This window comes from Urocitellus parryii, chromosome 10 (assembly GCF_045843805.1).
Source record: "Urocitellus parryii isolate mUroPar1 chromosome 10, mUroPar1.hap1, whole genome shotgun sequence".
Taxonomy (NCBI): domain Eukaryota; kingdom Metazoa; phylum Chordata; class Mammalia; order Rodentia; family Sciuridae; genus Urocitellus; species Urocitellus parryii.
Window position 1 is genome coordinate 37094750 of NC_135540.1, and position 26743 is coordinate 37121492.

The window sequence follows — 26743 nt, forward strand, 5'->3', positions numbered from 1 at the left end:
TGGTCTTGGAGAAAAACGTTAGGTACAGCAGACTACACAGTTGGCCGCGGGTTATTAAAAGATGCCAAGTAGTGGCCAAGTTATATGGCTTTATACAACTCACAGGATACAGACAGAATAAAACAAAACAAATAGGAGAAAACACTACCTTTGCAGAGGCATGATTTCACAAGCCATTCTTGCATGGAAATTTGCAAGGGATTCTCACAACCGCCTCTTCCAGGACAAGTCTGGCCGTCTGTGGCAGTGATCCTCTGCTTACAGTGGCTAAGCTGGGCTCGGGCACGAGGCTGCACCTCCGGGCTGGGCTGGAGAAACAACTGCTCTTGCAGTTTGCCAGCGTGCGGTGGCTCTCAACCTCCAAACTTCTCCAAGCAATGCTATTTATCGGCTGCCTCTCCACATTTACACTGCAGTCCACTTTGACCTTTTGTTCCAGAGAAGCAGCTGAACCACCCAGCCAATCAGAAGAGCGGCTGCAGCAGTACGAAAGGCGCTGCTGCTGCTGCTGCTGCTGCTGCTGCTCCTCCTCCTCCTCCTCCTCCTCCTCCTCCTCCTCCTCCTCGTCCTCTCCCTCTCCTTCTGCTCCTCTCCTGCTCCAGCTCCTGCTCCTCAGTGGGCTTGCCTAGTTCTGGTAACTTGAAACTCTCCCCTGAGCAATTCCACAGACAAGCTTGTCAGTCTGGAAAAAAGCAACCAATAATTGCTGCAAGAGCGAACAGTCCTGTACTTTTCAATATTACAAAGACTGCCAGCCAGGAAATCCATTTGTCAAGGGAAGACACTGCCTCTGAAACGAAAGGTCTCTGTGGCAGAAGGCAAAGGCTAGACGGTGTTCTCTTTCTTCCTTTAAAAAAAAGAACAACAACAAAAAAACCAAAACAAAAGGAAAAAAAAAAAAAAACTCCACTGAGACTTTTCTAGAAGGAAGGCATGCTTCTAGACCCTTGCCCTACCCACATTTATTTCCTGCTGATGTTTGTTTACACTGGGGTGGTTACTAGTCACTGGTGACATCACCCAAGGCACGTCCTCCCACTTCTGGGGAGGATACGTGCCTTAGGACTGCTCAAGTTCTTAAGAGATCGGAAGTCTACACTCATGGACATTACTTCAACTATTATTTCTGTATTTTATTCTTATAAAATTGAATTTGTTTATTTACACAGATCAACGGCATTTTGGGGGAGGCTTGTTTCTTATTTTATTATTATTAGTTTTTTTTACAGGTAACACGAAAATCAATTTTTTCCCCATAAGATTTCCTAAATGATTGTTAATTATCATCTTTCCTTTGTAATTTATTCTTCAGTATGGAATAATCAGGTGTTAATTTTAGAAACATAATTGCTAATTCATAGATTTCATATGTTGTAGGAAAACTAACAGACATACATTTACAAAAGATTTCTTCCACCTTAACTTCCAAATATATATATATATATATATATACACACACACATATATATATTTATTGGACATTTTATTTTATTCATTTATTTATATGTGGTGCTGAGAATTGAACCCAGTGCCTCCCACATGCTAGGTGAGCACTCTACCACTGAGCTACAATCCCAGCCCTTCTATTTGACTTTCTTTGCTTTTTGTTTTGTTGTTACTACTGGGGATTGTGCCACATCCCCAGCTTCTTTAAATTTTTATTTTAAGACAGGGTCTCCCCAAGTGCCCAGGCTGGCCTCAAACTTGTCATCCTTCCGCAAGCAGAAGGATGACAACTTTGAGGTGTGGCCACTGTGCCCAGTTCTGTAGGAGCTTTTATAATATCTTGTAAGATACAAATATTTTTAGAAATAGCTGAGATTCAAATGACAGAAATCATATGCTGTCTTTTCTGCATTTTATGAACATATCAATATTATCTGGCTGAAATAGACATAAAAGTTCAGCAATAGAAGACCCAGGTTTTTTTTTTTTTAAAAAAAAGGTAAAATTGAACATTTTACATTCAATGCATTTAAAGTGTTATTCTGAGCTACAATTTTGCTCGATGTCTGATTTCACATACATTTCTCGATAAATTGTCTTCCTGTTAATATTCCTATAACACACCATGTTAACAGTATATCAATATCATCATTATTTTTTTAAATCCATTAACATTTTAGCTCAGTAATTGCATGCCTTTTCAAGTCTCTATTATGTATAAACAAAACATTGTTCCTTTTAAAAAAATTTTTCATCACTTTCTGGGCATTACCTAATGATCACTTATGATTTTGTGTCTGAATTGCAGCCCCTTCTGTCTACCCCACCACCTACTCTCAGAGTCATTGGTCACTTAATACCTTTATTATTTCTACTTCTAACTTCCTCAGGTCAGTTCTTCATAGCCAGGTGGAAAGAGTGCCATTCCAGGACCTCCGTTCACTCTAATTTCTCAAACACTGACATTCTGACCACGAGAACCGGGCCACATTTCCTCATGGAGTCCCTAAATGTGGACCTCTCTTAAATGTCGATGCTTCTCCCCTCTCCATTCCCCCACCTCTTCCCTTAGCTCTCTATTCAGCTCTGTCTGTTTGCAGTTTCTGCAAAGGACAACCTGCACCCAAACCGCCTGGCAGTCACTAGCATCCTTTGCTTCCTCACCCTTTGTAATCTTGCCTGCTGGGCTTTCTGTTGCCAGACTGCTGAACACTGCAAAAGAAGTCACAAACCCTGACAACTAGTTAGACTAAAGAGTCATGCTATTTAACCTCAGTGTGAACCATAAGACTATGTGTGGCAACCTTTTGTCATTGTCTTTGGACTGTTCACTGCATTCCCACAGCAACTGCTGCAAACCCCTGAGTGACACAACTCTGACCTCCCTCAGTCGCTAATTAACTCATTTCCTAATTGACTGAGAAAACCAAAAATCAGCAAATGGGAGTTTGGTCTTCTTTGCTCCACTTATGTCTTTCCCAGACCCTGACACACATTTCACCTCTGGAGAGGGTGCTCAGGGCTCCTTTTGCTCTTATCTGTGCAATGGATCTCGTCACTTTCTCCTTCCTCTGGAAGAGTTGACCTCACTTAAACCTGAAATCTGTTCCTTGACATCTGCTCTGGGTGGGCACCAAGGAGTGATCCTCATCCTTAAAAATGCTTTCCCCGGCAGGCCTACCTCCGGGTGCTGCAGTCTTCTCACTGACAGTCTCGCTCCAGATCTCCCCGGGCTGCTCCCATCTCCTCCTAAATTACCCGATCCTCCAGCCCATGTCAATACACTCTGGACCTCAACACTTTTCTGAACCCACTTTTAAGGCCAACCAGTGCTCTTCTGGTCACTAAATCTAAATGGATTTGCCTAGATTCTCACCCACATCTTAGCATTGCTGCAACACCCATCTTCAGTTTTCTGAAAGTCTTTGGGGCTCTGTGATCTTTTCTGGAATTTCTCCCAACCTCCCTGATCATCATTCTCCTTTTATTTGTCTTTCCTTCTCTTTCATCCCTGACTCCAAGCCCAGTACCATTTAGTAAAAGCATTCAATAAATTGGGCTCTGGAATTCTGCCCCTGGGGCTGGCTCCTGACTGCATCACTGATAGGCAATGTAAACTTGGGTAGGTTGTTGAGCAGCTCTAAGGTTGCTGCAAGGAATCAGTGAGATCATGCGTATAAAACATATAATAGTGCCTGGCAAGTTATAAGTGCTCAATAATTATTAGCACCGGTTCGTAGTCAACACATTCAAAACCTCGTATTATCTGATCTCCAATTTCTCCTCCAGGCCCTTTTTGCTAATGATGTTATTATTCTCCTTATGAATCAGATTCAAACCATGAGTCATCTTTACTCCTCCCTCTCTTCTCCTCCCTTTAACCAAATTTGTTGAGTGTCCTGCCATGTCTGTCTAATCAGTCTGCCTGGGTCAGCTGTATTGGTATGACAGCCTTTCTGATTCTACTTGCCCCATCTCCAGTGCATACATTTGACTAATAGAATAAATTTCCTACTGTGGTTATGAACTGGGTACTCACTTCTCTGATCAAAACTTTAGCAGCTCCCAGCTACCTTGTATATAAACCCTATATCTTTTAATATGATATTTAGGACTTTCCACTGATTGAACCCAATGGACTTGTGCAGTTCAGCTGCTTATACCTCTTCAGGAAACAACTCCATTCCTATCTGGTCCAAGCTCTTCTACCTAACCATTTGCTCATGCTGTTCCCTCTGTCTGAATATTCTCCCATTCCATTCCGTCTGGGAAAATTTCCACTCATATTTGAAGCCTAAGCCAGTTGGAAAGAATCTATTGCCCCTTTGAACTCACTTAGTCCTTTGCATCTATTATGATAGTTATCTTTTTTTGCCCATATGGTTTTATTATTTGAACCTACATATATATTATTCTCCTTTTGGAAAGTAAACTCTCCAGGACAAGAATTGTATCTTTCCTGCAGTGATTACACAGAACAATACTGCTGAAAAAAAAATTAATGAATAAGTAAATTGCTCTTTTAGATAGCCTAAAGCATAGCTGCTTTGATTAGGTTATCAAGCAATATTTCTATTCACTTTTTAGCATTTTTCCATTGTAGAGCTGCACTGAAAATAAGTCAAATACCTCAGGTAATTAATGACCCAAGATAAGAAATAAAATTCCTGGGTCATACACTGATGTGTCATCACAGAGGCATAAAACTGTAATATTCTATCCAAACTTCTGAACTCTTATAAGCATTATATACTACTAAGATTCTCCTAGGTTGTCTATTTCCTTTCCCACACTTTACATGGCTTGCAGATCTCTAATTTTCTTACATAACTTCTTCGGCAGATTCCAAGTGTTTGGTAATATCTGTGTTTGCCCTTGTACTATCAAGAGCAACACTTGCTCCAACAATGATGTGGCTGCATTTCTTTTAATTTCAACATCAATTAAAAACAACCAAGGAACCAAGGACATTTCTTGGCTACATTAACTCGTTTTCAGATTTTGGTTTAAAATCAAACTGATTTATTTCCCAGGACATAATGATATAAAATTTTTTTTCTTATAATTTTAGTTAAAAAGGTGCTTCTCCAGCAAGAGTTTATATATACTATATAAATAAAATTTTAAAATTAAATTATATATGATCAAAAGTATATAATACATGTATATAAAATTTTAAAATCAATCTTTGAAAAATGCATTAAGAAACAATGCCCTACACAAGATACTCAATATTTTTTATTTTTTTTTTTTTTTTTTGCTTTGTAATCAGTATATTAAGGAGACATTCATACATTTCAAGAATTGCTTAAATTCTGATATCCAGATTTAAGCATGTGAACATATGATGACTTTTAAACACACGGTTAAAGCTATTCATCATATTTGCTAGACTACCAACATCAAATTACAGTTACTTTGGAGCATAAGTCAAATGGTTTAAGTCTGTAACATACCTAAGGAACACCTTCCTATATTATACATGCAAACTACTTTTCCATGTATAGGTCTCTTCGTTTTAATTTCTGTTATCCAGCTCTGGATTTCACTACCAGGGCTTACCATGGTCCAAAGAGAAGGGAAAAATGTAACCAGGACTGGTCAACACAGTTTTGTATATATGTGTATGTATATATATATATATTTTTAAAAGATGGCACAATAGAAGGGAATGCAATTCTACAAGTGCAAGCCCTTAAGAAGCAGCATATAATGATAAACCCCATCTTTTGAAAGGTATCATTTCTTTCACTGATACCAGAAGCAAAATTATACATTATGTCACCTTCAAGTAAGTTGAGGCAATAGAATGCAGTCATCACAAGAGTCCCACTTAATACAAATAACTAGACAGACCAACACTCCTCTACAAATTAAGTTTTCTTTTTCTGATTGCAAGTTAAATACAGAGTTTTAATTTTATAGCTTAACAATGAAGGGTCATACACTGAAATCAACACATATACCTAGTATACTTTTCAGTCTAAGTTTGTCCACATACACAGCTGAAATCAATTACAAGGTATGGCCTAACAGATGCTAGGGGAACTTTTTTAAAAGTAGTCTTTACAGGTATTAAACAACTTCTTGCACACTGAAGTCATCATACATACAGGGCAAAGTCAGAGCTTTTATATTTGCGTTTATTCTTCATTTAACTTTTAAAACACTACTATAATTGAATATTAAAACAAAAACAATAGCAAGTAGTGAGCATATTATGATTATAGTCCTTCACTCATTCACTACTGCATATAAAATGCCTGCAGTGAGTATTATTCACTGGCCCCATTAAGAGGTTTGACACTGAACACCACCTCTGGGATGATGTTCATCATCCTCATATGCTTCTCCATTATAATGGCGCCGTCTTTCCTGATTTGGATCAAAGTCCACCAGTTCTACCTGATCCATTTCATCAGTCTCTTCCACTTCCTTCCTCTCAGGTAGGAGTTTTTCCAGCAAAGAGAGTTTGTCAGGAGACAGAAAGCCATTTTCAGGAAAGTTTACCTTAAACTCGATGATTAGGCGACCCTTTTCATATGGTCTACGATAAATTGGCATACCTTCATTTAGCACACACTTTATATCTCCATGCTTGACAATCTGACCTGGATGAGAGGTGATGACTATGGTTCGATTATCAAGAGTAGATATTGGCTTCTGGAAGCCACATAATGCTTCCACCAGCTGTATGTCCATACACATGAAAAGGTCTTCTCCTCGTCGAGTAAAAACAGCATGGTCCTTCTGATCTAATACAATGATAATATCTCCTGGTTCCAGTCCTGGCTCTTGGTCTCCTTCACCATGGAATGTTATCTTCTGTCCATCTTTCATGCCTTTGTCAATATGAACTTCCAGAATCTTCTTCTCTCGAACTATCTTCCTTCCATTGCAGCTTTTACATCTATCTTTAGGACTGATCCGCTCCCCATGGCCCTGGCACTCCATGCACACAGACTGAATTTGCTGAACCATTCCAGGTCCTATCTGATGAATTCTTATTTGCATTCCAGTACCTCGGCAGTTGGGACAGCACTCTACTGCTCCTTTCTTACCACCCCGGCCTTCACATTTGTCACAAATCACATTCTTTTGCAGAGCCAGTTTTCTTGTTGCACCATTATATAAGTCTTCTAATGTTACTGAGAGCTGGTGCACAACGTTTTTACCTCTCCTTTCTCTCTGCATCCTTCCTCCTCCTCCAAAAAACATATCAAAGATGTCCATGGGGGAGCCAAAACCACCACCTGCTCCACCCTCCTTAATTGCCTGTTCTCCTCCTTTGTCATATAATTCCCTTTTCTTGGCATCAGAGAGAACTTCATAAGCTTGAGAAATCTGTTTAAACTTTTCACCTTCATTTGGATTCTTATCAGGGTGGTACTTCAAGGCCAATTTTCTGTAAGCCTTTTTTAATTCTTCCTGGGTGGCATTGGGTTTGACCCCCAAAACATCATAGTAAGTGGTTTCTTTCACCATTTTCTACAGCCGGTGAGCGGGCTGGGGCCGTTGTGAGGGAGTGGGAAGGAGCGCGTAACTGTCAAGATACTCAATATTTTTTAAAGGTAATGATATGACTTTTGAAATTTATAATCACAAAGCTAAGATTTTGGAGGCACATATAATTTAGATATTCTGGCATTGATGTACGGATCCTTATTGAACCAGTTCTCCAACCATCTGTCTTAGAACGCTAGAGAATTTCTGGACTTTATCAGAGGACAATATTATCATCGTCAACAAAATGTAAAAAAAAAAATTAAAAAGAGGGAGAAGGACTGGAGGAGTTGTATAGGTAAGCAACTAGCATAATCTTAGAGTTTTTGCTGTGCTCATTGTAATAGATGTGGGTATGAAATTAATGTGAGCTCTCAGCTATAAGTGACTGACAAGAAGCCAGCATCTGAATGCCAGTGCCTATAGCTTTTCTACCATCTAATGGCACTCTAAGAAAGTATTAAATTTGCATGCTTACTTATATATCAATTAGCTATAGGAAATAAAGAATGCTTTCTTATTTTTTTCAAGTGTTTTTTTTTTTGTAAGAATAGAGCGACTGCAATTCTTCATAAAAAAAGAGGCTAAAAATAAATTCTTTGAGACAACTTACATAATTGTTCCCCAACTTTCTGGGACAGGGAAAAATCCAGTTTTGCCAGATGGAATCTCAGTTACTGACCATTGCCAATAAATAAGTGCTTGGAGCACATTTTCCTGGAATGGGACTCCCCTGGCACGACTTTTTCCAAATTTCCCCTGGGAGTCCCGATAATAGTGTTTCTGTTCTCACAAAATAAGTCATGTCCCACACAACAGCTGCTTCCACACCTGAGATCAGCTGCCTCAAATTGTCCCAGTGACCCACCACCCTGCTAAATGATATTTCCTGACCAAGGAGAAGTAAGCTTCAACACGGCTTCTGTAGAAACATGTCACAACTGTTCACTGTGATATGGTAACCAACTGGCTAAGTCTGTATCCATAAAATACAAGATAAACTCTTCATATTCTGAGACATTAAATACTGAGCACAAACATACAATTTTTCAATGTCAATTAATTTTGCACTGGCTGGCAAAATTAATTTATTTTAACCCAAAGTAAAATGCTTTGCTTTGAACCAGCCCAATAGATATGAATAAGTGAAAACATTTTTAAAAGGAAAATAAGGGAAAGCACCAATTATTTGTGTTACTAAGACTAGGTCACATTAAAGAAAAATCATAACATTGGGTCTTAAAATGTCAAAACCCCTAGTGCATTTTAAATAATGAACAATGATAACAGCAACAAAGAATCCCTTTTGCTGGTCATGGTGGTACATATCTGTAATCCCAGTATCTTGGGAGACTGAGCCAAGGGGATCACAAGTTCAAGGCCAGGCTTAGCAACTTTAGCAAGAATCTAAACACCTTAGTGAGACCTTGTCTCAAAATAAATAAAATAAAAATTAAAAGGGCTGGGGATGTGGTTCAGCGGTAAAGCACGTTTGGGTTCTATCTCCATTACTTAAAAAAAAAATCCCTTTTAATTAAACTTGTCAGAAAACTAAACCCAGTATATTAAACAATTGCATATATACATGCTTGAATTCTCTATTACTGCTATTCACATATATAGCATTAATAAAATTCATAATGAAAGTAAATTTTTCTTCTCATTGAATTTTAGTGAGAACCATATGTTAGAAAAAAATTTAAATAAATTAAGAAAAAAATTGTACTTATACATAAATAAAGCTAATAAACCTATTGGTCCCCTGAATAGGCACTAAAATTAATTCATGCACTAAATAAAGAAAATGGTTAGACATGGTGGTATGCACTTGTAGTTCCAGCTTTCAGAAGACTGGAGGAAGAAGGATCAACTGAGCCAAGGTGTTTGAGACTAGTAGATAAAAAAAAATGTATTGTAGTAGGCATTTCACTATGTATATGTGTATCAAAAAATTTTTGTACCTTAAAATATTTACAATAAAAAATCCATTGAAAATTAATTATAGTTCAATGATTCTTCAAAATATGACTTCAGGGAAGACAACTTAAAAATACAAATGCGTTCAATTTTAAGTCTGGAAACAGCCTAGTGAAGCATTCTTTTTTAAAAACAACTATTAGCACTTCTGAAAACAATATCATCCTAGGTTTCAAATTGCTCTGTATGAATCAGCATGGAATTTGGTCAAAGCAAGTGATAACTGAATAATTTAACAGGAAAAGTTTAAATGAGATTCCATTCTCCATTCTTTCCCCATGCTTTAGTCCTGTTCTCTTCCATTCCTGTTCATCCTTCCATCTCCCCTCTCCACTTGAATTTTTACTCTTTAACCTCTACATTATAGCTATTTTTTTCCTAGTAGGTTTTACTAATTTTGTCCCTTCCTATCCTTAGTATAGACTGTACAGTATTGATCTTTCTGAACACAGCTTTAAGCAAGTCAAAAAGCTTTGATTGCTCTGCATTGGCTACAAAGTTAAACCAAAATTCTATACTCTCAGTAGGGCCCTCCTCCATCATAGGAACCCGGGTTATTAGGCTAAACCGCTTTAGCCCCTGGCACCTTGCTTTCTCACCACTTGATTCAAGCACCTCTCCTAGGCTGAATACCCTCCTAACTCATACTACTCATCCAAACAAAATTCAGTCTTTCTCAGTTCCTCATAGATTCCCCATTCTGATTCCCCCATTCAGGGGATTTTATCTTCTCAAACCAGTTAAACCATAATTGCAAGTTCCATAGCTGTTCAGCTGTCACTCAATATAATTTCTCAAAAACATGACAATTATCATTTCCTCCTTGAGGCATCTGTCACCTTGATTTAAAACAAAAAATACTTTTCATGTTATAAATTACACAGTATGTTCATTATAGAAAAATTTAAAAAACATAGACAATAAGATAGCAAATACAAATCTCACCATTTATATACCAGAGTTTAATATGATTCTATATACTACTACTTCAAAAATTCATTCACATTAATAACCAAAGATGGGACAATGTGAATATAGTTAATGCCACTGAACTCTATGTGTTAAAATAGTAAATTTTATGTTATGTATATTTTACCACAATAAAAAAGATGAGATTATGCCGTAAGTACTACTTTGCAACATTATTTCTCCTTTAGTAACATGTAAGTCTTCTGGGTATGCCAGTTTGGAATATACTAATTAGGCTGTAATGAGAAGTATAATTTTAGAGGCCATATAAGTTAAGATAGTTAAAGCCATATAACTGGATGAAAGCCCTCAGAAATACAAAGAGACTGAGATGATGTCAGTAGACTGAGCTTGGAGGGGCTCCAAACATGAACAGTCTGGAAAAGAAGGAGGCGTCTATAAATGAGGTAAAGAAATGGTGTCTTGCAAGCTCATAGGAAAATCAGGAGTATGATGTTGCAGTAGCAAAGCAAAGGAAGTGTTTCAAAAAGAAGCTATCAGATGGGTCAAATGCCGCTGAGAAACAGAGAAAAATGAGAATAAGAGACTAATCTTTGGATTTGACAAGATGGAGGCTGCTGTTCTTTTTTTTTGGGATTGAACTCAGGAGCACTTAACCACTGAACTATCCCCAGCCCTATTTTGTATTTTATTTAGAGACTCACTCTCACTGAGTTGCTTAGCACCTCACCATTGCTGAGGCTGGCTTTGAACTTGTGATCCTCCTGCCTCAGCCTTCCCAGCCACTGGGATTATAGGTGTGTACCACGGTACCTGGCGAGGTTGCTGTTCTTAATAAAAACAAATTCAGTGGCATGTGGATTGAAGAAAGAGTGGGAGAAAAGAATATAAAGAAAGCAAGTATGTATAATCCTTTACCAGAAATTTGCTTGAAAGAATGACAAGGGTATGGTTTCTAGGAAGGGATTAAAAAAAGGTTGAGAACCATAATGTTTCTCTGCTGATGAGAATAGTTTAGAAAAAAGGGGAAAGCAATGTTACAGAGGAGAGAACGGATTATTGCAACACAGTCCCTGACTGGGTGAGAGGGATTGAAAGTGCAAGTACAAAAGTTGACCCCAGAGAGCTGCAAGCGCCATTTGTCCACTGTAATAGGAGAGTTGGCAGATTATAAAGGTACGCATGTGAGTTCAGGTGGACCTGGGAGATAGGAGGCTAAGAGCAGTCTTTTCTGATTACTGCTGTGAAATAAGATACAATCTTTGGACTGTGCTATAATATTTTGTAGACATGTTTATGCTTATGTCTACTGAATGGAAATTCATGCTCTCAGAAAACAAAGCCGGCTAGAGGAAAGAAGAGTCAGGATCCTAAATTAGTTTTTTAATTTTAAAAATAAGCTTTAGATTTTTGACAAGGGAGAAAGAAAGGTAATTCAAAGAGATAAAAATCTTTTCAGAAAATGTTTCTGGAACAACTGGATATGCACCTGCAAAACAATGAAGCTAGACACAGACCTTATGCCGTGCATGAAAATTAACTCGAAATGGATCAAAGACTGTCGTTTTAAGAGACAAAACTATAAAACTCTTAAAAGAAAACCTGGATGAGAGTCCTCATGAACATGGAATAGGCAATGATCTATTAGAAATGACATAAAATATCATAGACAAAAGAAAACTGTCTAGTAGATTAGACCATCAAAATTAAAAACTTGGGGCTGAGGTTGTGACTCTGTGGTAGAGCACTTGCCTAACATGTGTGAGGAATTGAGTTCGATCCTCAGCACCGCATATAAATAAATAAATAAAAAAAATAAAGGTCCATCAACAACTAAATACATACATACACACACACACACACACACACACACACACATATACATATATATATATATATATATAACTTATGTGCTTTAAAGATCACTATAACAAAAATTTTAAAAACCAATCCACAAAATATGAGAATATATTTGCAAATATGGTAAGGGTCTTATATTCAGAATAAAACAACTCCTCCCATGCAACAATATAATGAAAAATAAACCAACTTAAAAATGAGTCAGAAATTTGAAAAGATATTTATCTAAGGAAGATACACAAGTGGTCATTAAACACATGAAAAGATGATCAACATCATTAGTCATTAGGGAAATGTAAATCAAAACCACAATGAGATATCACTTTACACTCAGGAGGATGGCTATAGCAAAAAAAAAAAAAAAAAAAATCATAGACAACGGGTATTGGTGAGGCTGTAGAAAAACTGGAACCATCATGCACTGCTTGCTAGTAGGAAAGCAAGATGGAGTGGTTACTTTGTTGTTCCTGGAAAAGTTGAACATCAATTCACAATGATGTCCTAGCAAATCAACTCCCAGGCATATACCTAAGAGAATTAATAACATGGCCACACAATGACTTGTGCAGAAATGTTTATACAAGCATTATTCCTAATAGCCAAAAAGTGTTAGTAACTCAAATGTCTACCAACTAATGATGGATAAAGAAAATGTATACACTGACAATGGAATATTATTGGGAATTAAAAAGGAATGAAGTACTGCTACATTCTACAAGGTGGATGAATTTGCAAACACATGCCAAGTGAAAGAAGACAGACACAAAATACATACTGAGTGAAATAACAAGAGTCAAAGGGGGATTCACGGGGCTGGGGATGTGGCTCAAGCGGTAGCGCGCTCGCCTGGCATGCGTGCAGCCCGGGTTCGATCCTCAGTACCACATACAAACAAAGATGTTGTGTCCGCCAAGAACTAAAAAATAAATATTAAAAGTTCTCTCTCTCTCTCTCTCTCTCTCTCTCTTTAAAAAAAAAAAAAGGGGGGGATTCACATGGAAGATGAAATTTAAATTTGTCATTGGCAGAATGGGAGAAAGGTACTTGGGATAAAGAGAACAATGTTAGTAAAGGTATGAGAACACTGGGATAAATTTGAAGTAGAGTTGTTCTAATGAATAAGAACAAAAGAGTAAGTGGCAAAAGCAGGCTGATACAAATCTTTAATGCCTTGAACTTCATGCAATGAGAAGTCCTCTGTGTTTAAATTTTTTTTTTGTTTTGTTTTGTACAAGGGATTGAACCCAGCGGCACTTTACCACTGAGCCACATCCCAGCTTTTATTTTATTTTATTTAGAGTTAGGATCTTGTTGAGTTGCTTAAGGCCTTGCTAAATTGCTAAGACTGGATTTGAACTCATGATCCTCCTGCCTCCGCCTCCTGAGCCACTGGGATTACAGGTGTATCCCACCTTGCCTGGCCTCTTTGCTTTTATAGCACTTCTATTAAGCTACCTTAAATCCTGCTTCTATTCTATAGTAGGTTAACCATGTAGAAATTTGTTTCATTTAACTGTTGGGGAGACTCCTAATGGCAATCAACTAGTTCTCTGGGGCTTTTCAGGGCCCGAAGCATAATGCACAGTACACAGAATGTGTCCAATAAGAGTTTACTCAAGTAAATATAACAAGGATTACAATAGTCCAGATGTTCTCTAGTGATCTACATTCCTCTAGAAATAGTCTGGAGGTATGATAACAAATTTCCTCACACTAAAACCTATTCTTTTTTTTTTTTTTATTGTTGGTCGTTCAAAACATTACATAGTTCTTTTTTTTAATTTTTTTTTAATTTTTTTTTTATTGTTGGTCGTTCAAAATATTACATAGTTCTTAATACATCATATTTCACAATTTGATTCAAGTGGGTTATGAACTCCCAATTATACCCCGTATACAGATTGCTGAATCACATCAGTTACCCTTCCATTGATTGACCAATTGCCTTTCTAGTGTCTGATGCATTCTGCTGTCTGTCCTATTCTCTACTATCCCCCCTCCCCTCCCCTCCCCTCCCCTTTTCTCTCTCTACCCCTTCTACTGTAAATCATTTCTTCCATTTGTATTATCTTGTCTTACCCCTCCTTTCCTCTTATATGTCATTTTGTATAACCCTGAGGATCGCCTTCCATTTCCATGCGGTTTCCCTTCTCACTCCCTTTCCCTCCCACCTCTCATCCCTGTTTAATGTAAATCTTCTTCTCAAACTTTTGTCCCTACCCTGTCCTTGTTTACTCCCCTTATATCAAAGGGGTCATTTGGTATTTATTTTTTAAAGATTGACTAGCTTCACTTAGCATAATCTGCTTTTAGAGGTTTGCAATCAGGAGACATAAAGATATCTCAATAGCAATCGTATTCATGTGCTTTTAAAGCTAGCTACAGTTTAAGAGTTTATTAGTTATGGAAACTGTGTATGTTTGTGTATGTGTATATACTAAATAAAATACATGCCTCTAATAATGCAGTTCTATTGATCTTGATGAATACCAGGGCGAAAATCCCTTTTATGACAAGCACACAGAAAATGATAGCATGGTCTGACTTTCAAAAAATGCCTAGCCATCTTTCTTACAACTTTATTTTGCTAGAAATCTATGCAGTTGTGATCTGTTGTACCTCACAGAACCATTGTGACTGGTGATGCCTCATGTGCATGATGTGAACATTCTGTTTAATGTGAAATACATTTTCATCGAAGAAAAAAAAAAACCTATTCTTGAACACTTATACTATACATATATAGTGAAATAACAAGAGTTGAAGGGGGATTATATATATATATATATATATATATATATATATATAATTGATTTTTTAAATATATGACAGTAGAATGCATTACAATTATTACACATATAGAGCACAGTTTTTCATATCTCTGGTTGTATATAAAGTATATTCACACCAATTCATGTCTTCATACATGTACTTTGGATAATGATGTCCATCATTACACCATCATTTCTAACCCCCTGCCCCCTCCTTTCCCCTTCCACTTCTCTGCCCTATCCAGAGTTCCTCTATTCTTCCATGTTCCCCCTCCCTACCCCACTATGAATCAGTCTCCTTATATCAGAGAAAACATTCAGATTTTGGTTTTTGGGATTGGCTAACTTCACTTAGCATTGTCTTCTCCAACTCCATCCATTTACCTGCAAATGCCATGATTGTATTCTCATTTATTACTGAGTAATATTCCATTGTGTATATATATGCGCCACATTTTTTTAATCCATTCATCTACTGAAGGGCATCTAGGTTGGTTCCACAGTTTAGCTATTGGAACACTCATACTTTAAGCAGCATTAGAAAAAAACTTTTTTTTTTTTTGTTTAAATTAAAGTTTGGATCTAGTGAAATATCAAAATTTGAGTAGCCATAGCAATTGTATTGAGGGGTAATTTTAATGAATGGGTACAGAATTACTTTAATAATTAAATACTGAGAGAAAAATCAGAGAATATCATTTTAGAAAAAGACTGAAGTTAAACACTAGGAAATATTTTCAGTTGATTGACAATATGAAATAGTTTATCTAAGACCTTGGGATATTTATCATGGGAGCTAGTGGTGGTCAAGAACAGACTAGAAAACCACCTACAGAGACACAACTAGACATTTTCTTTTTAAAAAAAAAAAGTTCAGTCTTGGACCTTGGAACCCTTTTCAAATCTACTTTTCTTTAAACCTTCATCATGAAAGCCAAAGAATAGGAACAACTCAGAAAACAGTGGCTCTGCACGGGAACTCTGGGTCAGATTCACAGCTTTTCACAGGGCAGTTTTAAACCTTTCTCTTGGGTGGGAGCTATTGCCATAAACCTGCACAGTCAGCAGTACACATATGCTATCTGGTCTCTTTTCAAGTCAGACTGTACATGATATGGTTGTGAAGAATCCTAATTTCATTTTAGCTTCACTAGACAGTTAAAAATCCTGAAACTTGGCTCCCAGTACCAGAGAGTGAAACACTATAGGGAAGAAGCACATGTTCAGGAAGTAATTGGAGAGCCATTATGAAGTACAAACACAGGTCAGTTATGATTGATTTTTCTGCTGGCTGGACTTCAGAAATGAAGCAAGTTATATTTAACAGCAGAAATTAATAGATTAGTGAGTTTGAAGGGAAATGGGTACAGTTAATATTGCACATTAATTCATTACTAGTATTAACAAAAATTGTTATTCTCATGAAATGTATGACTGCAATACATTACTAAAATATGAAGCTTTGTTTGGCAAACATCACAAGACATAAACCTTCTACCACAAGGGCAGAGAATAGCACAGAGGTGGTTTGAGACTTGTAGAACACAATGGATTTCTCTTCTATAAATAAGTAGCATATTATTGACAGAAATGCAAAAAGGTGACACAGAAATGAAGGGGGGTCAGTGAGGGGGCACAACTGTCCTGATCTCTGTATATCCTAAGGGTGTGCAGAATGGGATTCTGTGGGGTTGGTACTTTCTAAGGACTACAAGAAAGAAAGCCGACACAAAATTCTTGTAGAGTCAGACTTCAATCTCTGGGAGCTCTAGTCAGTTAGAGGAAGCAAGTCAGTGACCTTCTTAAGCAAATTGGACACATAAAATAATATCTCACCAATAATGACTGTGGCTGTCACAATAGAATACATGTCTACAGCTCCTGCGGTGGAGGCAGAGGAAACAGAAGGGCACAGTCCCTCTCCTTTAGGGACTCACAATCAGGTTGGAGAGAAACTTATCAACAAAGGGTAAAGTAAATAGAGGTAGAACATTAGCAGGAGATAACTGTAACCCAATCAGGAGACCTATATTTGATCTTGGCCTCTCCACTAAAGATGTGATCTTATATAATTCACCTAACTCAATAAACATTTGTGAAATGAATAACCTTCTCAGAATCATGGTTACTTGACCCAAGGTCACTCTTCAGACCTGAAGTTCCTTCTTTACCCAGGGCTACCTGATAAAACCATGATGTAGCCAAAAATAGTTATTATAATTTTTAGGGCAAATATTAAGATAAAATCTGATACATGATTTGATCTTGGCATAGATACCTGGAACAAAGACAGTCCTTGAATGTGTGTACAATGTGGTGGCTACAGGTATGAAAGAAGGATATAGTGCTATAGGTGGGATCTTGAATGTCCCTGAGAGGCCCATCTGTTCAAGGGTTGGTTGCTAACCTGTGGCATAATATTGGGGCCTGGTGGGACCTTTAGGAAGTGGGACCTAGTGGAAGGGAGTTGGGTCATTGGGGTTGTGCCCCTGAAGGAGATATTGGGACCCTGGTCCCTTGATCCTTTTATTTCCTGGCCATCAAGAGGTGAACAGGCCTTCTCTGATGCCGTCCCTGCTGTGATTTTTGGTACTGCCCTAGGCCCAAAGCAACAGGGCCAAGCAACCATGGAAGGAAGCCTCTGAAACCACAAGACAAATTATACTTTTGTTCCTTTTTAGTTGGTTATCTCAGGTATTTTGTCATGGCGATGGAAAGATGACGAACCCAGAGAACTGGGGAAGAGAGGGCTGGAAGAGTCGAGAGAGGACAAAGAGTCTCCTGTAGACAGCACAAGCCAGTCACAAAACAGTTCTGAGCAGGCGTGAGCTATGTTTGAACTTCAGTGTCTGCTGAGGTGGTAAGGGGTAGGGGAGAAATTGGCCAAATAAAGAGAAGGATTGTCCAAGAACATTCAGGAATTGGCTAACTATGGATGATGGCGGGGCGAGGCGCAAGAGAAGGGGTTGGGTTATCTGAGGGAATGGGAAGTCATTCCCGCTGGTCGGTGACTAATGAGGAACACTCAGCAGAGCATTCTGGGCAGGAGGAATGAATCTTCAAGCCATCATATAATAGACTCAGGACCTGGAGACAGAGACATGGGAATGACCTGTGTGGAGAAAATTAATCCAGTAGGCTGGTGGTCTGCAGCAAATGCAGTAATTATCTAACCTCAAGGTGACAGAAGCCTAAATTAGGGTTGAGGTCATGAAGAAAAGAGGAGAGAGAGAGAGAGAGAGAGAGAGAGAGAGAGAGAGAGAGAGAGAGAAAGAGATATGTTGGAGACACTGAAAAAGAAAGGCTAACAGGATCCCGTGACTGATGATATGAAAGGACTGAGTCTGGTAGTTGGGAGAAAGAAAGACACAGCAGAAGTAAGAAGGAAAGATGAGAAAACGAGTTCTATCTGTGTGAGGTGAGTTTACGGTAAATGCTGGAGTGCAGATTGTCAGGCAGGCACTGGAGACTTAGGGATGGGCCGAAGCCAAGCTACTAATTTGGAAATTATCACTCTGTGACACTTAAATTGACCTGGGATGAGAAAGCGGACAGAGGGGGAAGAGGCCACCAGGGAAGGAGACTGGAGAACACTGACTCTGGCAGGCGAGGAAAGGGGAAGAACATTCCAGTAGGAGGAAGCAAGACAGGAAGTAGGGGACATTTCAACAAACCTTCAGCATTCAGCGTGGTGAAAAGTATGTTGTTTTTCTTTTTTTTTCTTAAGTGGAAAAAAAAATGTGTGGAATATCTTCATGTGTGAAAACAAAGAAATATCTGGAAGAATACAGAACCAAACCCATAACAGTAGTTACCCATGGGGCAGAGAGGGGTATGAGAGAACCAAGGAGTAACGGGAGCTTTAGCCTCCTCAGTGACGGTCTTCATTTCTCTAATGTATTCCCTAGGTAACTACGACATTGGGGGGAAAAAAGGAATAAATAGGTCAGAAAGCACTTCTCATCCAGGGCACTCTCCCTGCTTAAGATGTGCTTTCAATATACCCTGAAAAGTGAGTTGTTATCATTTCCCTCGTTTATTTATCAGATTAAGAACATATCTGCCACACAAAGTGAGGATATTTTCTTTAACTCTATATTCATTGTGTTATTTTAGGTAAATGATTTATGTCCATCACACACACAAAAAATGAAAGCACTTTAATTGTTCATTAACACCTGGTCTCTTTATGTAAGAGCCAACTGTAAAACTTTCATTAATTGTCAAAGTATCTAGAAGAGTCTTGCCTAGAAAGGAGACTATGAACGTCTGCTGATGCTCAGACCTAATGACACTTTTTTCTTAGATTCACAAAGTTCACCCTAATCCTCGTACCATATCAGTCAAGTCTTCCACTTATGAACAGTGGGCCTAGGATTGTGTGTGTGTGTGTGTGTGTGTGTGTGTGTAACTCCTACAATATTATAGTTCTTCCTTCCTGTTCACTTCAAGAACTCCATGGTGGCACAGGAAGCTGCAAGCTGGAGTCCTTTCAGGATGCGAAAACAAGTGGCTGGTTTCTCTTCCCTCTTCCTCCTCATGAATCACCTTTTAGGAGGACCTGACCTTTAGGCCTGCCACCATGCTCTATTATTTTTGTGTAGGAGCAAATTCTATTAAAATTTAACAAATACAACCCTTTCTGCAGATAGCATTCACTCATAACAACAGTTGCATTTTAATAATTTGCCATCAAATGACTTTCTTCTCCTTTCTTTCTATTTTGGTGTTGAGGATCAAACCCAGGGCCTAGGTCATGCTCTACCACGGAGCTATACCCCTAACCCTGTGTGTGTAATTTTTTTTATTTGTTTATTTTTACATGGTGCTGAGGAGCAAACCTAGTACCTCACACATGCTAGGCAAGCGCTCTATCACTGAGCTACAGTCCCAGCCCCCTGTGTATTTTTAAAAACAGTGTTATTGAGGTAGGGTTTATATATCATAGGATCCACCTATTTCAATTTAATGATTTTTCAGTAACTTTACCAAGTGAGGTAAATATTACTATAAATCAGTTTCAGAACATTTCATTTCTCAAGTAAGATCCCTCAGGTTACTTAAATTAATAAGTATTTCCACACATCAGCCCCATTATAAATCTACTTTCTGTTTCTGTAAATTTGCCTTTTCTGGACATTTCACATAATTAGAGTCAGATACCATATAGTCTCTTCTGACTTTACCCAGACTTGTGGAATAAAACTAGAGATTTTCCTTGAGTCTTTAAGGACATCACACATTTAAGGAATATATATATATATATATATATATATATATATATATATATATATATTTCAGATAAAATAATAATTATAATAAATTTATTTAACATCTAAATAAGTTTAGATGTTAAAATTTAAAATCTAAAAAACTAAAAATATTAACCATATTCTCTATGTAAACTCTAAAATTTAAAAACATTAAGAGAAGTATTATATTACAGTACTAGAAATGCACAAAAATAATCATTTGTCTATTTCACTTGTTAAAGTAGAAAATGAGATAGCCATTCCCTAAAGCTTCAAATCATTTTAACATTTCAAACCTTTGCATACAATTTGGAACTTTTTTTTCCTTTTTTAAGGATAGGTATATAGCTTCTCTTTCCAGAAAAAAATTTAAAAATACTACTTAGCACCTGCTGCAGTCTAGGTTTGTGATCATTTCTCTCAGTACCTTTAATAGGAATAAGGTAATAATATCTTGGTTAGTGAGAAGGAGTCCAAGCTTTGCTCATGAAGATGCATCTGTTCAATAACTCATTTCTGCCTGTGCCTCTGAAGTTAGCAAACATGTACAGAAAGAAAGACAGGAACACAATCTTTTGACCCAGATATGTTGGATTTAATTATGCTTTTCAATCTACTGTGAATTTTAGTAACATGCATGCTTTCATTACAAAGAGAAAAGAATTCTTCACAGTACTACAGGAATTGCTGTTGTTGGCTTTAGGTGATGCAGACAGATTAGCTAGTGCTGTCACTGAATGCAATGAACGTGTCACTAAGCACTTTTGGCTCTGAATTCAATACAAAATATATTGATTGTTGGCTGAGCTCTTACATGATCAAAAATATTTATTCTTTTGCTTTTCTCTTGAAGCCATTCTAATTGTGAGGGACAGCTTCTAGGGGGATTAGGGAAACATTGCTCTTGTGATTATGTCTTCAATGCCAATTTTGAACAGTTATAGAAAGATGGGGAAAAAAAAAGTTATTCTGTGAATGACAGTCTAAGAAACCAGCAACAACTAATAACTGATATCTAGCTCCTCTCAAAATAAATCACTCCTTTAAGTTTTTTATTTTTATAGCCAATATCTAAAGAGCAGGAAAATAGTAAATACTTGATAAAAATTCATGCTTTCATTACATCTCAAGAAGAAACGAGACAAATATAAGGCTTGAAACAAAGGAGAAACAGATGGAAACAAGTCAATCTGGAAACCAAATATGGCAAGTTCTGAAACCCATAGAATTCAAATGATCAAAAACAGGCTATTAGCCAAAAACTACTTCTCAAAAGCACTAGAAATCGACCTTTAACCTGCCAGTTGAAAAATCAAAGGACACGTCAACATTCAGGAAATTTCAGTACTGAAAGGATATTTCTTTCCTAGTTTTATCTGTGTTTTTAACTGATAGGGTTCCTCTGCTGCAAACCAAACTCTACGTGTGAAATCAGTATTATACTGATTTCAATAATTGTAAACACAGTGATTTTGTTTGCTTGTTTGTGAAATAAATGAGACTTATCAGATCATAGACCAAACAAAAATGAATGTTGTTGCGTTCTTCCCTGCTTTTTAAAAGAGCAATTAAAAAAAACCCCTGAATACTAGGAAAAGCTTAAAAGCTTCAGGACAATTCCTTGAAAAAGAGTTGGTAAGCCAAAGCAAATATCACATCCAAGAACAGGAGTAAAACAATGTATTCCACACACGCTGCCAACTTCTAAGACTAGGGCAACTAATAAACTTTAAAGGAAAAAAGTGAGAGGACTTAGAGAAAGTGGGGTATGTGCATTTTGTACACACATACACACTTGTATTTATTTTTTAATTTAATATGCACAAACTAGATAATAACTTGTCCTGATAAGTAACTACAAATGAAAACATCTTCATAAATTCATTTCTGAAGAAATGAAAACTATCATGATACCTATTCTGTTACTGTAAAGATGTATAAAGGATTTAAGATTTATTTTTAGTTAAGTTGATCTGTTATGATCTTCAATTGTCTTTTGATAATTTGTCTCATAATTTATCTCACACGGAAGTAAATAAAAAGTAAAATGTAAAGATATCTCTGTAGATATGATAGGTCTGTGGATAGACAGGAAGTTGAACAAGTATTTGCAAGTGGTACAAGTTTAAGTATGAACAATGTGGTTCTAGATAAGGTTGGCTATAATTCAAAAAGTTGGAAGATCCAAATATGTATCTGTTTTAACTGGGGCTATGCAGTGCTGACCACAAGAACAAATATGGCTAGAGCAATGGTCAGCTATGCTGTCCCTCCTAATCTCACTTGCTGGTTTGTTTCTCAGAAATACAAATTCATTCACCAAACCTAAAACTCTTGTTACCTTTAGAAGCAGATTTTTTTTTCATTTTTAGATTGGATAAATAAAAAAGGATACAAACAAGAAATGTCTGCAATGTTTTTCATTATTTCACTATTTTCATTATTTTCGCATCTACCCTTGCCACCAGCTATGTAAGTCTGGTTTTTAAATTTGGGAGGAAACTTTCAAAAGGCCAGTGTTTTGTATCTATGCCCCTTATTTCCTTCACTTTTCCTTGCCAAGGCTAACTCCTCCACTGACTGAGCTTCCTCCTCCACTTTCTGTGGACACCTGCTGTCTCTGGGTTTCCTCCTCCAGGTCCTCCATCTCCAGCAGCTTCCTTCTCTCCACTCACCCTGACAATTGAGCTCACAAACTTGCCTACCTTTCATTCATCACAATATTTTAATTCCTCAACAAAACAAAGAAAACATAAACAAACAAACAAATACACAACAACAACAAAAACCCCCCAAACACTCCAACTCGAAGTTGTCCTGTAAGCAACAGACCATTCTTCCCCTTTCCTTCGAGAGACAAAGACTAGTTACACCTCCTCATCCCAGTAACCAACAGTGACTTAATGGAAGCTCTTATTCTGCCTTGAACTGACCCAACCTTGCTGGTCTCCCAACCCGTCTTACTATTCCCTTTAATCTTTCCTTTTGCTGTCACAGGGTCTTTTATAAAATACAAGTCATTTTCTGGTTTATGTTCCTATCATCATTTCAAGAGGCAAATCCAAACTCCTCAAGGTGGAACAGGACACCGTCTTTCATGATCTGATTGGTTTAGCTTCGTCTCTTAGACCACCTGTATTTTCCCTGCTGGGATATGGATGTGTCCCCCAAGGGCGCCTGTGTGAAGGGTTGGTGCCCAGCTCACACCTCCATTCCCTTTCTGTTACCAGCAGGATGAAGCCGAGCTTCTTCTGCCTCAGTTCTTCAGTATTTGCTATATTCTCTGCTTGGAAGCTCTTTCCTTAATCTTCACAGATTCCTTCCTCCTGACATCTCAGCTCAGGCCTTCCCTGACTCATCGCACTAGAATCATCAGTCTATTCTTAATTCCCTCAGATATGAAGTCCTCTAATCACGCATTTTTCTACTAGGCCTTACAGTCTTCCTCATTAGAATGTCAGGCTCATAGACACAGGGGCCTGGTCAGCTTTGTCCACTGATGTATGTCCTGCCTTAAAGCAGTTCCTGGAACCAGAGGGTTGACTGCCAATCATCACTTCAGTGAATAAAAGACTGACAGCATGCCTGTAACCTCAGTGGCTTGGGAGACTGTGGCAGGAGGATCATGAGTTCAAAGCTAGCCTGCAAAAGCAAGGCACTAAGCAACTCAGTGAGCTCTTGTCTCTAAATAAAAAATATAAAATACGGCTGAGGATGTGGCTCAGTGGTTGAGTGCTCCTGAGTTCAATCCATGGTGTCAAAGAAATAAATAAACAAATAAATAAATAAATAAATAACAGTGCACCTGGCATTCCCAGGACTGGATGACCTGGCCTCCCTCCACGATTCTAGCCTTATCTCCAACTAATTCCAGTTTGCTATTTCTAATCCAGTCATTATGACTCCTAACTGTGCCTATCTATAATACCCTGGTCTTTTTTCTCTTCCTACTTCATTCGCCTTCATCTTTTGAGATACAGCTTAAGTTCCATCTTTTTTATAAAGCAATCCGAAGTACTAAGCTCCTTCATTATATTATTTTTGAATGCTTTAAGGCATCTTTAAATTCCATTAGAGATCTCTAATACTTGTAACAATATTTTTTTTTTAATTTAGAAATAGGTTATCAGTTATCATAAAAGAAAAAATTCTTAAAAGGAAAAATGCTATATGCTAGGAATAAATTAAAATCAAGGCCTTTTTCTTTAATTATACCAGAGAAGTTTACTTTCAGGTATAATGTGTACAATCATGGTTTAAAAGCAACATTCAAACTGTTATAAGACTTGGTACTAGACAACTCTGATTTCTACTTTGATAGATAATATTTTCACTGAACATTCTATAAAAAGATAACCAAAAAGTAATTCTTGGACTTTATTGGGAGCTCAGCATAGTCCTAGTAGCTAATGTGTTTCAATCCAGAAAACAATAGTTCTTATTGCTTCTGTGGTATGGATTATTAGTTAGAAAATCCTCAAAATTTAGAGTGTATTTTAAATGTTTATATTGATCTATGGATTCTGTTGATACCATGGTCGATATATGCAGACACACGTACATATGTGGGTCTATATATCAGAGCTGATATATTGAATGGTGTAGGGGAAGAAAACTTGCCAACCTGGATACCAACTTGGCACCACCGTCCTCTGCTGAATTCATGTCATCCAAGCAGGGCTTCCTACGACTTAGCCGCAGGTTGACCTGAGGAACACCGGCAGACGGCTCTGGTTGCAGTACCCTGTGGCCATGAATAGATCCCTCACTCCTGGACTTTGGGATCTAAAAAATAAAATAAAATAAAAAAGGGTAGGGTGAGATAGAGAAAGAGAAATTTAAATGTTTTTAAAGTTAAGTTATTGAAGAAAGATAATTTTTTTCTAAGTTATTCACAGTCCAATGTATTGATATCACTCCAGAAAAAAACATCAAGCTGCAAGGAATTTAAAATACATACATAAAGATTAGACACAGTAATGGGTCCATGTAAAGACAGACATCAACATTTCCAGGAGGAACTTTCAAGTGATATATGGACCAAACTACTCTCTGGGATTCTGAAGCAAGTCCTCCCCAGACCACCCCTCCTTAGAACAATCACTCTATATGAAGAGAGACAACGGCAATGTGTCAGACTGGAAAACCAAAGTGAGGGAAAGAAGTAGTAGTTGGAAAGAGGTGGGGGAAAAAAAGGGCAGTGCTTTAGTTTGGATCTGGAATGTTCCCCAAAGACCCATGTATTAAAGGCTTGACCATCGGCTTGGTGCTATTAGAAAGTGGTGGAAACCAGTAAGAGGCAGGGCCTAGCGGGAGGCTTCAGGTCACTGAGTTGTGCCCTCAGAGGGGATTGTAGGACCCCGATCTCGTTCTTTTCTTTTTTGCTTCCTAGTTACTACAAGGTGAACAGCTTGCTCCACCATGCACGCCTGCATTGAGTTATAGCTTTGCCATAGGGCCAAAAGTAATGGGGCCAACTAACCATGGACTGAAATCTCCAAACTGTGAGGCAAAATAAACTTCTCCTCTTTTAATGTTAACTGACTCAGGTATTTTGTTATAGTAATGGAAAGCTGACTAACACAGGCTGAGAAACATTGAAATATAGGATGTCAGTGTCCAAAGGGCGTCCAGAAATATGTGCTATCATCAAGCAAGATAGACACGAATTTGCCTATAATTTTTTAAAAAAAATATTTTTTAGTTATTGATGGCCCTTTATTTTATTTATTTATTTATAAGCGGTGCTGAGAATCAAACCCAGTGCCTTACATATGCTGCGTAAGTGCTCTACCACTGAGCCACAACCCCAGCTTCTGCCTATAAATTTTATTGTGTTTTATTTATTTATTTATTTAGAGACAGGTTCTTACTATGCTGCCCAACCTGTCTTTGAACTTTTCAACTCAGGCAACCCTCCTCCCTCAGGCTTCTAAATAGTTGGGATGACAGGTGTATGCTACCATGACTGATTTGTAAGCCTCTTCTGTGTGGCAAAGTGTGGTCTGATAAGCTTCTAAGTAAGGGAATAAATAGGGAAAAACATAATCTTTTAATTGTCTTATGTCTCTGGAAGCACAGGCAAGGAATACCAGGTTATATTGACTTCTCAGTACACCTTATGTTAGGCTCCTTCCAAACTCCCGAATACTCACAAGCTCTCTGATTTCAGATCAGAAAGAATCTGAATATAACCTATGTTCTTTACTAAATAATGTAAGATTTAGGACCTTGGGTCGGCGATACTTGTTACACTGGAAGTGGTTTCTTATCTGTAGGACTTTCCTCACACTTGGCCTTACACCTGGAATGTCATCTTTTTATTGCTGGCCACTTACAAACTGCCTAAGACCAAATCTGATCCTAACTTTCTTTGAGGATGAGATAACTTCATTGTCTATGGAGTTTCTCTAACTAACCTCAGGTCTGACTGAATGAGCTTTCCCAGCTCTGGACCCCTGTGACACACCACTGCAACCTACCCTTGATGACCTGTTGCTGGAC

The 26743-nt window shown here is 37.8% G+C and overlaps 2 protein-coding genes across 4 annotated transcripts in view; both read right to left on the reverse strand.

The window, feature by feature from the left end:
- Fam13a (family with sequence similarity 13 member A) overlaps window positions 1-26743 on the reverse strand; it is a 347725-nt gene that overhangs the window by 96385 nt on the left and 224597 nt on the right. For 2 of the 3 annotated variants that reach the window (XM_026405191.2, XM_026405190.2), the window contains exon 1: window positions 149-375. In XM_026405191.2, coding sequence (XP_026260976.2) covers window positions 149-177 — 29 coding nt within the window. In that variant the 5' untranslated portion in view covers window positions 178-375. Of the gene's footprint in view, window positions 1-148; window positions 376-24863; window positions 25025-26743 lie in introns of those variants that run through there. The other variant, XM_026405192.2, reaches the window with a different exon arrangement.
- LOC144257277 (dnaJ homolog subfamily A member 1) lies at window positions 5689-7487 on the reverse strand. The gene has a single exon (XM_077803435.1). The coding sequence runs from the start codon at window positions 7429-7431 to the stop codon at window positions 6238-6240; it is 1194 nt and encodes a 397-aa protein (XP_077659561.1). The 5' UTR covers window positions 7432-7487; the 3' UTR covers window positions 5689-6237.

Excerpts from the sequence above, each read along its gene's own strand:
- LOC144257277 (XM_077803435.1), bottom strand. The coding sequence starts at position 7,431 with ATGGTGAAAGAAACCACTTACTATGATGTTTTGGGGGTCAAACCCAAT.